Consider the following 13659-nt stretch of genomic DNA (forward strand, 5'->3'; position numbering starts at 1 on the left):
GCATTAAGATGAGAAGCTCTGTGGACAGTGACTGACTGTCTCATCCACCTGCTGTTTATGTCTTGGTAAAGTCTGAGAGGGATGACTGCCTCCAGGAGGACAGCCCAGCAGCGTGGTCCTGTAAGTTACCATTGCCACAAACCAGACCAGGAGAGACACCCTTTCCTCGGGGAGTTACCTGCAAACACAGGAAGAAAGGAGGAGGCCCACACTCAGCACACTTGATGTAAGGTTCCATGAGGTAGGAGGAGCAGCCTCTACAAGGCGGCTTTTCAGATGGGTCATCTAGAACACAGAGAAAACAAATATAAGCCTAAAGCTCCTCGTCAACAAATGCAAAGGGTAAAACTCTAAAATGACAGGACAGCCAGTGACTGCACTGACAAACACGTGGAAACAGGATGAGCTTATTACACCAACACAGACCCACATACATACCAACACACACACACAACACACACACACACACCAACACACACACAAACCAAACTCCTATCTATTACATGGCAGCGTGTTCCTTCCTCCAGTGCACCTACTGCCTCAAACATGAGGACAGAGATGGCTCTTGCAGAGGAGAAACTTACACACAGAACTTTTAAAGTTTTACATAGCCCACTCTGCCACAAGGAAAAGAACCCCAGGCACATCCCCTGCACGGCAGGCATACGCAAAGCACAGCAGACAAAAGGCTAACAACTGTTCCATCTAGGCAGCAGCGCTCCCAACTTCTCTACAAGTCTGACTTTTCTTAATACGTGGGGAATTCCAATTTGAGATTTAAGCTTTGTGTCTAGGTTGAGACTTATACCAAGGAAAAAGCAAACCACTGTATGCCAATCTGCTCTTGCTGTGGTAAAACAGATGTGTCTCTGAACTACGAAGGCAAAGGGCACAATATAAATTCTCCATAGCCCTAAGAATGCAGACACATGTGTTCTGTGTCGCCCCAAATCCTGTCTCTGTGAAGGCAGGGCAACAAGCTGTTCTCTGTGATTACCCAAAGGAATGTGGGACAAAGGCCTTGGAAGGGAGATGGAAGGATGTCCTTGTCTAGCTCTCATAGTCTGTAATAGCGTTCTCCTCCATAAAGCTAAAAAACACCCTTTCAGGCACCATTCTTCCTCTAACAGCCATTTATTTTGCAATTAAGACGTGGAGAAAAGTGACGGGATACAGGAATGTACTCCTAGAAGCTTGTTCCTTTTGTTCTGTTTTTGAGACAGCGCCCCATGTAGCCCAGGGTGGTCTCCAACTATGATGCCTCCAGCTTCTCATCTTTCTGCCTCTACCTCCAAAGCAGAGGGAATGCAGGTGTTTGCCACCTACCACTTCTAACGAAAAAAGTAAAGGGGCTGGAGAGATGGCTCAGAGGTTAAGAGCACTGGCTGCTCTTCCAAAGGTCCTGAGTTCAATTCCCAGAAACCTCACAGTGGCTCACAACTATCTATAACGAGATCTGGTGCCCTCTTCTGGCATGCAGGTGTACATGCAGGCAAAGCACTGAATACATAATAAATTAATCTTTAAAAAAATATTAAGTGCTAGATGTCAATTAAAAAAAATTATGTGTGCTTGCATGTCTGTGACATATGCATGTGAGTGCAGGTGCCTATGGAAGCCAGAGGAGGGTGTCAGATCCCTGGAGCGTTACAAGCAGTTATATCCTACCTGACCTGCTTGTTGAGAACTAAACTTCAGCATCCGTGCAAGAGCAGAACATCTTAAAGTGACAAGCCACCTCTCCAGTCCCAGATGCCAATCTTTACCAAATCACCATCCTTAAATTTTGCTCTATTTTAACTTTTAGGAGACCAGGCTCTAAACTGTCAAAGCTGACACTGAATTCCTAGGCCCAAGTGATTCCCATGGCATCACCATAGATCTAACCTAGTTTTGTCTTACACATTATTTATTTACATTTGTGTGTGTAACACATGCATGTGCAACAGCATATGGGAGTCAGTTCTCTTCGTCCACCATGTGGGCAACAGGGATGGAGCCCAGGTCCTCAGGCTTGAGCCATCTTGCTGCCTCTCCCTATCCAGTTTAGCAGTTAGCGATGCATGCATCAATTAGCTAACCCGATGGGTTTGCTCTACTCCCAGATGATGACATTTTGAAAATCTGAGAAGGCAGATTTTTGCTGCTACAATGAGCAGGATGTACTAGTAACTTTTGCAGACAAGGACTGGGATTCTAGATGTTAAGTACTCAAACTATTCCTTCCCACACAGCAAAACAAACGAAAAGCCCTGATTTACGTTCTTAGCAACTTTCAACTACCTTATTAAATATTCAACTAGATAAAAAGATAAACCTCACAATTACATGACGTAAAACTGATTTCTACATGTAAAAAAAAAATTCTGTGTTTGGTAGTGTTGGAGATCTGACCCAGGACCTGGGTGGTGCAGGCGTTGCAGCAGTAACCACTGCGCTATAGTCCTAGCCCCAATTAAAATATTTTTGACTGCTAGGTGTGGTGGTGCATGCCTCTGATCCTAGCATTCTGGAGACATGCAGGCAGATCTTTATGAGATACACACCAGTCAGAGCTACTTAGTGAGACCCTGTCTCAATAAAGTTTTGACAGTTTTAATATACTGGGACACCCCAGTATGGCATTTGTGCACAGTTCAAGGTGTATTCTGTTTTGTTCAGAACCTGACCAGGGGTTCCTAAGACTGCAGCATTTCTTAGTCACTAGCAGCCTGAATCACCCTGCATTTGTCATGGCAAGATGCTGTGACTCAACCTATGAGTCTAAGCAGCTGACTGCTTAAGTCACCATGTCCCCTACTGCCTTCACATCCTGCCCCCTACCCCTCACCCCCACTATTTTTATGACAAGGTTTTACTCTGTAACTTGGTCTATCCCTTGAACTGGAGGCAATCCTTCTGCCTCAGCCTCCCAAGTGCTGGGATGACAAGTATGTGCTATCGCGTCTGGCTGTAATCAGGTCTTAAAAACATTCATGTACTTGCTATTTTACTATAAATTATATTATTTCATTATAAATTACTCCATTTGTTGTGTTTGCTTGTTTTTTGGAGACAGGGTCTCTCTGTGTAGCACTGGCTGTCCTGGACTCACTTTGTAGACCAGGCTGGCCTTGAACTTAGAGATCCACCTCCCTCTGCCTCCCTGAGCGCTGGGATTACAGATATGTGCTACCATGCCTGGCTCAGGATTTTTGAAATTAACATTTAACATTTCTCTCTCTCCATGTATTTTCCTAAAACTAGAATTATCGAGTGCAGAGAGGACTGATCCAGGGTTTTGTGGGTTTATTTATGTTATTTACACTTATTTATATACTTTGTATGATTGTGTGTGGGCATGAATGTTCTATACACTCATGGTATATAACTCACAACCATCTGTACTTCCATCTGCAGGAGATCTGACACCTCTGCCTGGCCTCCATGGGTACCCACACTCATGTGTACACACCAATACACATAATTTAAAAAAAAAAATCTGAAGAAATCAAAGTTTAAAGGACGTGACTAAATTAGTCAGGTGACAATGGTGCAAGCCTGTAATCTCAGCATTTGGGAGATCTGGTCTACAGAATGAGCTCCAGGACAGCCAAGGCTACACAGAGATATCCTGTTTCGAATGAAATATATATATATTTTGCAGAAGACCTAGGTTCAGTTCCCGGTACCCACAAGTACTACCAGTTCCACACGATCCCAAACCCCTTTCTGGCCTTCATGGACTCCTGAAAACACATAGCACAAAGAAATTCACAAAGACAAACACACATCCACATAAATAAATCCTTACAAAACAAAAACACTATAAGCAAGTACACTGGAAGAAAATATTTGCAAACTCACGAGAGAAAAAGGCATTTAATCTTTATTTTTGTGTGTATGAGTGTTTTGGCTACATGAATGTAAACCATATACAATCAGTGCTTGTGGAAGCCAAGAGGTCTCAGATTCCCTGGGAACGGAGTTACAGACAGCTGTGAGTCTTCGTGTGGGTAACGGACACTGACCAGTCCCTATGGAAGAGCTGCCAGTGATCTGAACCACTGAGCTGTCTCTCCAGTACCTAAAATTCTTAGTATACAAAGACTTTCCTGATATTCCTGAGGTCCCAAGTTGAGTTACAGCACCAAACCAAAACGCCAAATAGAAGAGCCGCACTGGCGCTGTGGCTCACGTCTGTAAATTCCGGGGAGGCTGAGGAAGGATCGCTGTGAGTTCAACAACTGCCTGGGCTACACATTAAGTTCCTCCATGCCAGCCAAGGCTACACAGCAAGACCCTGCCTCAAAAAGCCCTCTGTCATTTGAGTGCTGGGATTAAAGGAATGTGCCATCATGCCAGGCTCTAATAAGTGTGCTTTATTTTATTTATTTTATTTTTTATTTTTGGTTTTTCGAGACAGGGTTTCTCTGTGTAGCCCTGGCTGTCCTGGACTCACTTTGTAGATCAGGCCAGCCTCGAAATCACAGCGATCCGCCTGCCTCTGCCTCCCAAGTGCTGGGATTAAAGGCGTGCACTACCACACCCAGCTCCAGTAAGTATGTTTTAAAAAGTAGAAGTAAACTGGGCAATGATGGCACACACTTTTAATCCCAGCACTCAGAAGGCAAGGCACTCTGTGAGTTCGAGGCCAGCCTGGTCTACAAAGCGAGTCTAGGACAGCCAACTCGGTTACACAGAGAAACCCTATCTTGAAAAACCAAAAAGGCGGGAGTAGTTTCAGTTTCTATTAGGAGCATTAGTAACATGAAAAACAGAATTAGATGCAACTGAAGATTCTAATTTTCTAATTATATGTAGGGAAAACGCAGAGTGTCTTTAAGGAACAATAGCAACAAAAAAATCAAAACCTAAAAAATACATTTCTATGGGCTGGAGAGATGGCTCAGAGGTTAAGAGCACTGACTGCTCTTTCAGAAGTCCTGAGTTCAATTCCCAGCAACCACATGGTGGCTCACAACCATCTACAATGAGATCTGGTGCCCTCTTCTGGCCTGCTGGCATACATGCAGGCAGGATAGTGTATAAGAAATAAATAAATCTAAAAAAAAAACAACAACAAAAAAATTTCTAGTTTTGACTGGGTCACGGAAAAAACCACTTTTTCCGTGAAATCCAATGATGGTAGATGTCTGAAATTCCAGCACTTGGGAGAATAGGTAGTTCATAGCTACAAAGTCCCGTCCAGGCCAGCCCAAGCTACATGAAACCGTGGGCTCAAAATAAGTGTTTTGTTTTGTTTTGTTTTTAACAGATCAATCATACGGTGGCTAGTTCACAAAACTTGATTTTATTCTAAGACTTGGAGTGATGCACCTGCGTCACAGACAGTAGGCAAACAATAGGCATCGCCCGGTTTTACTTTATGTGGCACCCACAGGTCCTTTGGGCATCATTATTCAACTTCACAGGCGTTGCTTCCTTGATGGACGGCTACCTTAGCTGGCTACTCATCTCCATTCGAGGGCTGTCCCACTGTACTTACTGCTAAAGGAACCCAGGCGGTCCATTCTCTGACGGAGACTGCTGTTTGATCTTCTTTGATACGGAGCTTCCTCGAGACTTCGGAGGTGGCCAAAGATATAACGAGCCCCTGTGAACAAAGAGAAGAGCCAGACGGATCAGAAAAGCGTTCAGAGGTCTATTCTGGTAAACTGACACGGCAACGGTGGGGCTGCCCCTCGCCAACGCTCAGACCTCCTAGTTCACACAAAGTAAAGGACATCTTCCGTACAAAATCTGGAACTTGCTGGTGTGGTGGTTTACACCTTTTAATCTCAGTACCCCGGAGGCAGAAGAAAAGTAAGTCTCTGTGAGTTCAAGTTCAAGACTAGCCTGGTCCACAGTTAGCTCTGGACCAGCCAGGGCTACATAGTGTGACCCTGTCTCAAAAAAATAAATTTGAATTTTATTATTGGAAACCAAGGAATCCTACACAACATATACTGTTCAGTAATTTACTCCTTTAAGAGGGGAGTAGAAACAGGAGGATTTCAAAGTCACCCCGGGTTATTTTGGACTGCTTGAGACCTTGTCTCAAAAGACAAAACAAGTCAGGCAGTGGTCAGACACACAGTTAATCCCAGCACTCAGGAAGCAGAGGCAGGTAGATCTCTGAGATGGAGGCCAGTCTGATTTACAGAGTGAGTTCCAGGACAGCCAGAGCTACACAGAGAAATTCTGTCTCAAAAAACAAACAAACAAGCAAAAAAAACTAAAGCAAAGCACACGTCAATTTGGACAAATAAATGTTAGTTCTATAAAAGGCTAATTTACCTTAAATTTCTTTTGAAATAATTGTTTTCACTTTAGCTTGAGGACTGATGCTTAGCTAATAAGACTAAGGGCCAATATTTTGGGGGGGCTGCTTTTTTGGGTGGGGGTTTTTCCTCTGCATACTTCCAAGAAAACTGGGTCTTTGAAGAAGAATGAATGTTGGGGGCCCGGTAGCTCAGCTACAGGGTGTTTAGCATGAATGCCTTACATTCAAACTCCAGCACCAAATATGCAAGTAAACCCAGCACTCCCAGGGGCAGAGGCAGGAGAATCAGGAGTTCAAGGAAATTCTTGGCTACGTTAAGCTCAAAGTTGGCTTGAGATACATGGCCTAAAAAATGAATTTAAGGAAGGCATATTATACACCCAAGAGTAAAACAATAGGTACTGAATGGTATCACAGCACGTGGAATATATTTTGGAATCCAAACAATCTCCTGACACAGGCTGCCTCCGCCCCCAGGAAAGGAAGTGCTCAAGCCTGGGGTATCTGCACAATGTTTTTACAGCTGGTGAACAGCAGGGCCCTATCAATAGAAGCTTCCACTGTGTCAAGGATGCTAGAATACGCTCTGACAAACACTTCACGTCACAAAACACAATGCTGCACAATGCAAAATCTTTCTTCCTCTCTTTTTTTCTTCAAAGACCACGTGTCGGGCGTGGTGGTGCACGCCTTTAATCCCAGCACTCGGGAGGAGGCGGAGGCAGGGGGATCTCTGTGAGTTCGAGGCCAAGGCCAGCCAGCATGGTCGACAAAGCGAGTCCAGGACAGCCAGGGATACACAGAGAACCCTGTCTCAAAAACAAACAAACAAACAAACCAAACCACGCAGCGACAATAACATCCTTGAGAGATGAGCTACAATTCAAATTATGAGGGGGAGCAGGGAATAGAATGAAGGGCAGGTCCCCGTGAGGGGCAGACGGGAGTCGCGGGCTTGGGTGTTGTGCATCTGGCACCCCTTATAGCTGCATGATCTTGGGCAAGTCACTGCACCCCGGCCTCAGCTACAAAACGGTGCTAAACACTGGTTTGCGGAGACCCACGTGGGGGTTCCGCGGGTCAGGTGGGCCGGGGCCGCGCTCCAACGCACAGCCGAGCACACAGAGGTTCCGCACCGCCCGCCGCGTGGGGAACGGGCTCGGGACTCCCCCGGCCGCACCAACCTCTCCCGCCGCGTGGTCACGGCAGCGGCGGCCCGCACCTCGTGACCCCGCGTGCCTCCGCTCCCGTCGCCCGGTCCCGCGCCTCACCTCGCCACGTCTAGCACCTCCGCGCCCAAGAACCTCCCGCGGCGCGCGCCGTACGGGCTCTCTGCGTGCGCGCTAGGCCTGCGTGCGCGGCCCCGAATCACGTGCGCGGCCCCGTGTTGCGCAGTAGCGAGCACGCCTCGTCTGCCCCGCCTCCACTCTGGCCGCCGCGGGCGGGTCCCGTTGGTGCTGCCCCGGGATGGGGAGTGTGGTACCTTGCCGCTGCTCGGTGGGGCGGGGAGTCTGACCTGTTGTCTCTGTCCTCGCCGCCACAGGCATCCCGGTGCCGTGGCCTAAGGTGGCTCCGGCTTGTTCAGCCTGGATTTTCTCATTACAGTTCCGCTCCAGTTCTGTTGCAAGCGAGGAAACTGAGGCTGCCCAGGCACTGGGCCGGAGGATGGCGAGCCCGGGCCGCGCAGTGCCACTCATGGATTACCTTGACTGAATGGCTTGAGGGGTGAAGAGGGTCTTTTTCATTCCGATGCTTCTGGGACGTCGACATTGCCTTCTTTGGAAAGATCCATCCCCTCTCTGGGCTTCAGATGCCCACTTGGAAGATGATGTGGTGGTCCACTCTGATGTCAATCTTGAGGGCTAGGTATGTCCCCCCCAAAATCTCTTATTACTACTAGTATAGATTCTTGTAAGAGCTTCCATCTGTGGAGTCCTTCCTCACTGCATGCCAGGCATTGAACAAAGCGGGTTACACGTACGGGCTCGCCTAAAACAACTTTGTTACTGCCCCCATGGTCCAGCTGAGGAAATCTAGGCGCTGGAATACATAATATAACTTAGAATCTCAATGCTACCAAGCGTTGGGTTGATCTTAACTATTATGTTGTATATCTACGTAGAATAGCATTTGTCTTATACATTTGCCCAGCTTCTGTTGGAATTCACGTATATGCTATCTGCCTGCGTGGCATCTTTGTTCGTTTTTTTTTTTTTTTTAATTTGTTCACAGGTAATATAAGATTGTCGTTTAAAAAAAAAAAAGAACAACAACTCACAGCTGGATTTAGTCAGTGGCTTATATCTGTGATGGCCACACACTTAGGAGACTGCAACACAATTGCCATGAGTTTGAGGTCAGTCTGGACTACAGAGAGAGATCTGCCCCTTTCCCTCCAAAAAAAAGGAAAAAAAAAGTAGAAAAGAAAAACCATTTATAAATTCACATGTGAAAGTCATCTCCACCACGTTAAGTAAACACTTTGCGTTATTATAGGGTACTTTATATTTACTGACTCTCCAAATCCATTCATTTGACAAAGGCACACCAAGCAGTGGGTAGCCACCGTTCTAAGTGCTAAGAATGTGGTAGTGAGCAAAGCATAGTCCCTTGCTCATACGGTTCGTGTGTTATAGAAATACATAATAAAAAACAAAGTATATTACATATGAATAAATAATAAATATTAAAAGACGTCCCATACAGTGGTATTATGGGATATAAATCAGGATGAAGGGATAACCGCGATACAGGGGTTTTCTTTTAGTTAGGATAGGGAGGACGGCCTCTTAGCAGACACAGCACACAAGCAGCAGAAATTTGATAATTTAATGAGCAGCAGAAACTAAGTGGAGATGAGAAACAGCAAGTACAGTGGCTCTGGTACGTGGATTTGATTGGCACGGAGAAGAAGCAAGGAAGTCAGAGTGGCTGAAACAGGCCCCATTAAGGAAATATGGTGGAAAACACAGCCAGGACCAAGGTCATGTATCAGCTGGTAAACTTTGCTTGGATTTTGGGTTTCACTGGGATGTGATAGAATTCCATGAAGGGTTGAAATCAATGTATTTAAGAAAAGATAGTGGCTCATGCCTATAATCCTAGCCCAGAGCAGGCCAACCCGGGCAGCACAGAAAATTCTAGACCAGGATGATATATAAGTCCCTAACTCAAAAAAAAAAAAAAAAAAAAGATAAGCTGACTGGTGGTGGGGCATGCCTTTAATCCCAGCATTCTGAAGGATCTCTGTGAGTTCAAGGCCAACCTGGTTTACAGAGTGAGTTCCAGGACAGTCAAGGCAACACAGTAAAACTGTCTCAATAAACCAAAAAATTAAAAAAAAATTTTAAAAACTAAAATAAAAAAAATTAAAGAAAAGAAATGGATAAATTAAAATGCCCAAACGGGATGAAAATTAAATTTAATTAATTAAAATGTATCCAAGGGAGTACAACAAAGTATGATGATAGGACATAATGCAACCCATTATGTGTAGGCTAACTTAAAAATTAGTGCACTAAGAATTAAGTCTTCAAGGGCTGGCAGGATGGCTCAATCTGCGAAGTGTTTGAGTTTGGTCCTCAGTACCCTAAACAAGGTAAGGTGACTCATGTCCTGCAGCCCCAGCACTGTGAAGGAGACAGGAAGACCCCTGGGGCTTGCTGGCCATCCAGTCTAGCTAAATCAATGAGCTTCAGGCCCATTGAGAGATACTATCTCGGAAAAAAACAGAATGAAAGGGCTTGCGGGGGGTGGGGGTGGGGGGCGCCTCAGTCAATGAAGTGTCTGCTGCACAAACACATAGACCCGAGTTGAGACCACTAGCACCAGTAGTCCACTCACTAATAACCCCAGCGGCGGAGAAAGTTGAGACAGGCACGTTCCTGGAGCTCATTGGTCGGCCAGCCTAGCCAAAATTGATGACTTTCAGGAGAGACCCTGGCTGAAAAAAAGAAGGTGGGCAGCAATTGAGGAAAAGCAAACATATACACGAACACACACACACACACACACACACACACACACACACACACACACACACACACCCCTCCAAAATATAACAAATAAAATTTTCACTGAAAGGAAGGCTGTCAATGATGGAGGCAGTACTGTCCTTCACTTCTTCCTTGAGCAGTGTAGTGTTAGTGGTATCGCAAGCCCATCAGAAGAGAAAGGGAGATTTTACGGAAAACAGACTCCTCAGAGGAGAAACTAAGCGTTGTCTGGGATCTGCGTTTTGCGTACTAACCAAAAATGACAATAGCAGAGTCTGCTGCTCAGCGGGGAGCTCAGGGCTCAAATTGTGTACCGAGTATAATTGTTTCTTTGTGCTTCTCTCAGCTTGAGAACAGACCATCCTTTTTTTCTTTGTAACCTCAGCACCCAGAAAGGTAGAACCAGCAGATACTGGTGAAAGTGAATAAAGACCAAGGTATGGCCAGATGTAATGAGACACACCTTGAATCCTGGCACTTAGGGGTCAGTGGCAGGGGGATTGCTGCAAGTTGAGGCCAGCACGGTCTGTATCATAGTCAACAGTTGCAGAGGGTGGTTCCTGTCTCAAAAAACAAGCAAAAAGGCAAGAGGCACAGATAAAGTTACTGTGTGTGTGTGTGTTTTGTGTGTGTGTGTGTGTCTTAAAAAGATGGAGAGCTGGCTCAAGTAGTTAAGAGCATTGACTGTTCTTACAGAGGTTTGATTTCCAGGGCCCAAATGTTAGCTCAAAAGCACATGTAACTCCCAGTTTGAGGGACCCAGTGCCTTCTGACCAGGCATGGAAGTGACACACATACAGGCAGGCAAAACACGTATACACATAAAATTAATCTAAATTTAATAAAAATAAAATAGAAGCTGGGCACGGTGGTGCACGCCTTTAATCCCAGCACTTGTGAGGCAGAGGCAGGTGGATCTTTGGGAGTTCGAGGCCAGCCTGGTCTACAAAGCGAGTCCAGGACAGCCAAGTCTACACAGAGAAACCCTGTCTCAAAACCAACCAAACAAACAAAACCAAACAACAACAACAAAAATAATAAAAGACACATACTCTATACTTTTATTGAATGAGCATGACTTATAGGTAGAGTGACCATGATCCCTGAATTGACCAGATGGTTCCTGGTTTGTTTCTATTGTTGTTACCTAAGTATTAATACTCCTTTGGTTCACTAAGCTGCCTCTGGTTTTGTACAATAAATTATACGCCAATCCTTGTAGAAGGCCCCTCTGGGCTTTACTTTTTTGGCGTTATGTTTTGTTGCTTTGGATCGAACTCAAGGCAAGCATCCGTGTCACTGAGCTGCACTTAGGCCACAGCTGGCTTCTGTGTTCATCATCACCTCATGGTGGATCGCCCAGCCACATGGAAGGACCTACCGCCCTCATGTGCACACTTAACTCCCTGCTACCTTTGCCAAGGTAGGGCTTTACTTCACCCTGGCCATCACTTCTCCAGACTCGTCTCCTGACCCTTCATAACTGAGTTCCCAGCATGCCCTGCAGTTAGCTTTGCTCCCCCCTCCTCAGCTCACCATCTTTATAGTGAAATCTGGAAATAAAGTTTACATGTTTTACTGACCATTGTTTTTATTTATTTATTTTTGTTTGTTTTGTTTTGTTTTTTGCGAGACCATTGTTTTTTAAAGCTTAGCCTCCAGGACAGGCTCAGCACATTCTTCACTAAGTAAAGAGCCAGCTTTCAAACTAGGAGCCTAACAAGGGAAATAATTTCTTGATGCCAGGCGCTATTAACTTGATTGCATTGGTTGAGAACAAAATATTTCCTCAATTTCTCCCCATCCATGGAGCTGCTACGGTTGAGGTGGAAAGTACACGTTCTGAACCTCCGTCTTGTGAAAATAATACCCTATTATGTCTGTGCGGCTTTCCCTTCTTCTTGTTAAGTGGCCTGGAATTCACCATGTAGCTTAGGCTAGCCTCAGTCTGGTGATCTCGCTGGCCCAGCCTGAGCTCGTGGCCGTGTGCCATCCCACTGTCTCTCTTACTTGCTTTCCATATCCTAAATGTTAAAAGACTCCATAAGCGTCCCCTCATCTAGTTTCCCGTATTTCCCGCCTGACCGAGATGCCTATTGGTAGTGGGCGTGCAAGTATAGTTTTAACAAGCAAGTCTCGGGGCTCAGAGCACGGGCTGCTCTCCCAGAAGACCGGGTTCAGTTCCCAGCACACCCCCTGGCAGTTCACAACTGTTTGTAACTTCATACAGGATCTCTCACACAGACATACATGCAAGCAAAATACCAATGCACATATAAAAACAAGTTTAAAAAAAAAAAGCAAGTGTCAAAAAGTCTAGCTATGAGCCGGGAGGGGTGGTGGACATTTTTAATCCCAGCACTTGGGAGTCAGAGGCAAGTGGGTCGCTATGAGTTTGAGGCCAGCCTGGTCTACAAAGCGAGTCCAGGACCGCCAAGGCTAAATGGAGAAACCCTGTCTTAAAAAACCAAAAAATACTCCATCTGTAGAAAGAGGTGGAGGATTTAGGACCTGCATCAGACCCCTTTTCTAATCACTGGGGTCAAAGTGCTTTTCTGTGATACAATTCATGGAAAGAAGAGCAGCTTGGCTTGCAAAAGGCCCGAGCCTCAAGGATAGTGTTGGCCACTTGCACACCAGGGGTGTCTTTCACAGGAGGCCTGCCTTCGGGAGCCTGCTGGCCTGCCCCTGCCTCAAACGCCCCCCTCACTTGGAGCATTGGTTTCCTCCTCTGTCCCCCGCCCCATGGTCCTCTCTCTGTTGCTACATTAGTGCCAAGAGTTGGAGAATTAGAGCAGGTGTCCACGCTGTCAGCCAGAGACTGTCCTTTTCATCCTCAGATTCTGGGGCGGGGACAGCAACTGAGACACGCTATTTTCAATGAGGTACCTGTCTTAACTGACCAGATGCTACCATGATTGGCCCCTAAGTCAATGAAGCATGTAGCCTGGAAAAGAAGAGGAGTTAGAGAATTAACCCTTTCCTCACAGAAGGTTCCTACACATCTTCTAGGACTTGGTCTGCCCCTACTGCCAGCAGCCTGCAGAGAAGGGATGAAAGGGCCTTTAGTATCCAAGTCTCTACACGATAGCCAGCCTGGTCGGTTTACGCATCAGTACGCTGAGTTCTAACGATGAAAGAGGTCAAGAAGAAGAGGGGGAAAAAATGCTGTTAAAGCGTCTTACTGAATTCCACTTTACGGTAAGGGAAAACGAGATTCGCTTGTCCCAAGTCATTCAGTTAACACAGCCGGAAGTAAAAGCCGATCTGTGCCGGGTGTGGTGGCGCACGCCTTTAATCACGGCACTCGGGAGGCAGAGGCAGGCAGATCTCTGTGAGTTCGAGGCCAGCCTGGTCTACAAAGAGAGTTCCAGGACAGCCAGGGCTACACAGAGAAAC

At 46.0% G+C, this 13659-nt stretch overlaps 2 protein-coding genes across 7 annotated transcripts in view; one reads left to right on the top strand and one right to left on the bottom strand.

The window, feature by feature from the left end:
- The window catches only part of TADA2A (transcriptional adaptor 2A), a 46320-nt gene extending 38697 nt beyond the window's left edge, over nt 1-7623 (bottom strand). For 3 of the 5 annotated variants that reach the window (XM_084750539.1, XM_084750538.1, XM_084750535.1), the window contains exons 1-3: nt 7537-7623; nt 5489-5596; nt 179-285 (exon numbers count right to left, since the gene is read on the bottom strand). In XM_084750539.1, the coding sequence (XP_084606665.1) occupies nt 179-285; nt 5489-5513 (132 nt within the window). In that variant the 5' untranslated portion in view covers nt 5514-5596; nt 7537-7623. Of the gene's footprint in view, nt 1-178; nt 286-5488; nt 5597-7449 lie in introns of all 5 variants that reach the window. The other 2 variants (XM_084750536.1, XM_084750537.1) reach the window with 2 other exon arrangements.
- Nucleotides 7624-7719: 96 nt separating this feature from the next.
- Nucleotides 7720-13659, top strand: part of ACACA (acetyl-CoA carboxylase alpha) — a 266488-nt gene continuing 260548 nt past the window's right edge. For both annotated transcript variants that reach the window (XM_084750470.1, XM_084750475.1), the window contains exon 1: nt 7720-8131. In XM_084750470.1, the coding sequence (XP_084606596.1) occupies nt 8076-8131 (56 nt within the window). In that variant the 5' untranslated portion in view covers nt 7720-8075. The remainder of the gene's footprint in view (nt 8132-13659) is intronic.

This window comes from Acomys minous (genome assembly GCF_964271855.1).
Source record: "Acomys minous genome assembly, chromosome: 12".
Lineage (NCBI taxonomy): Eukaryota > Metazoa > Chordata > Mammalia > Rodentia > Muridae > Acomys > Acomys minous.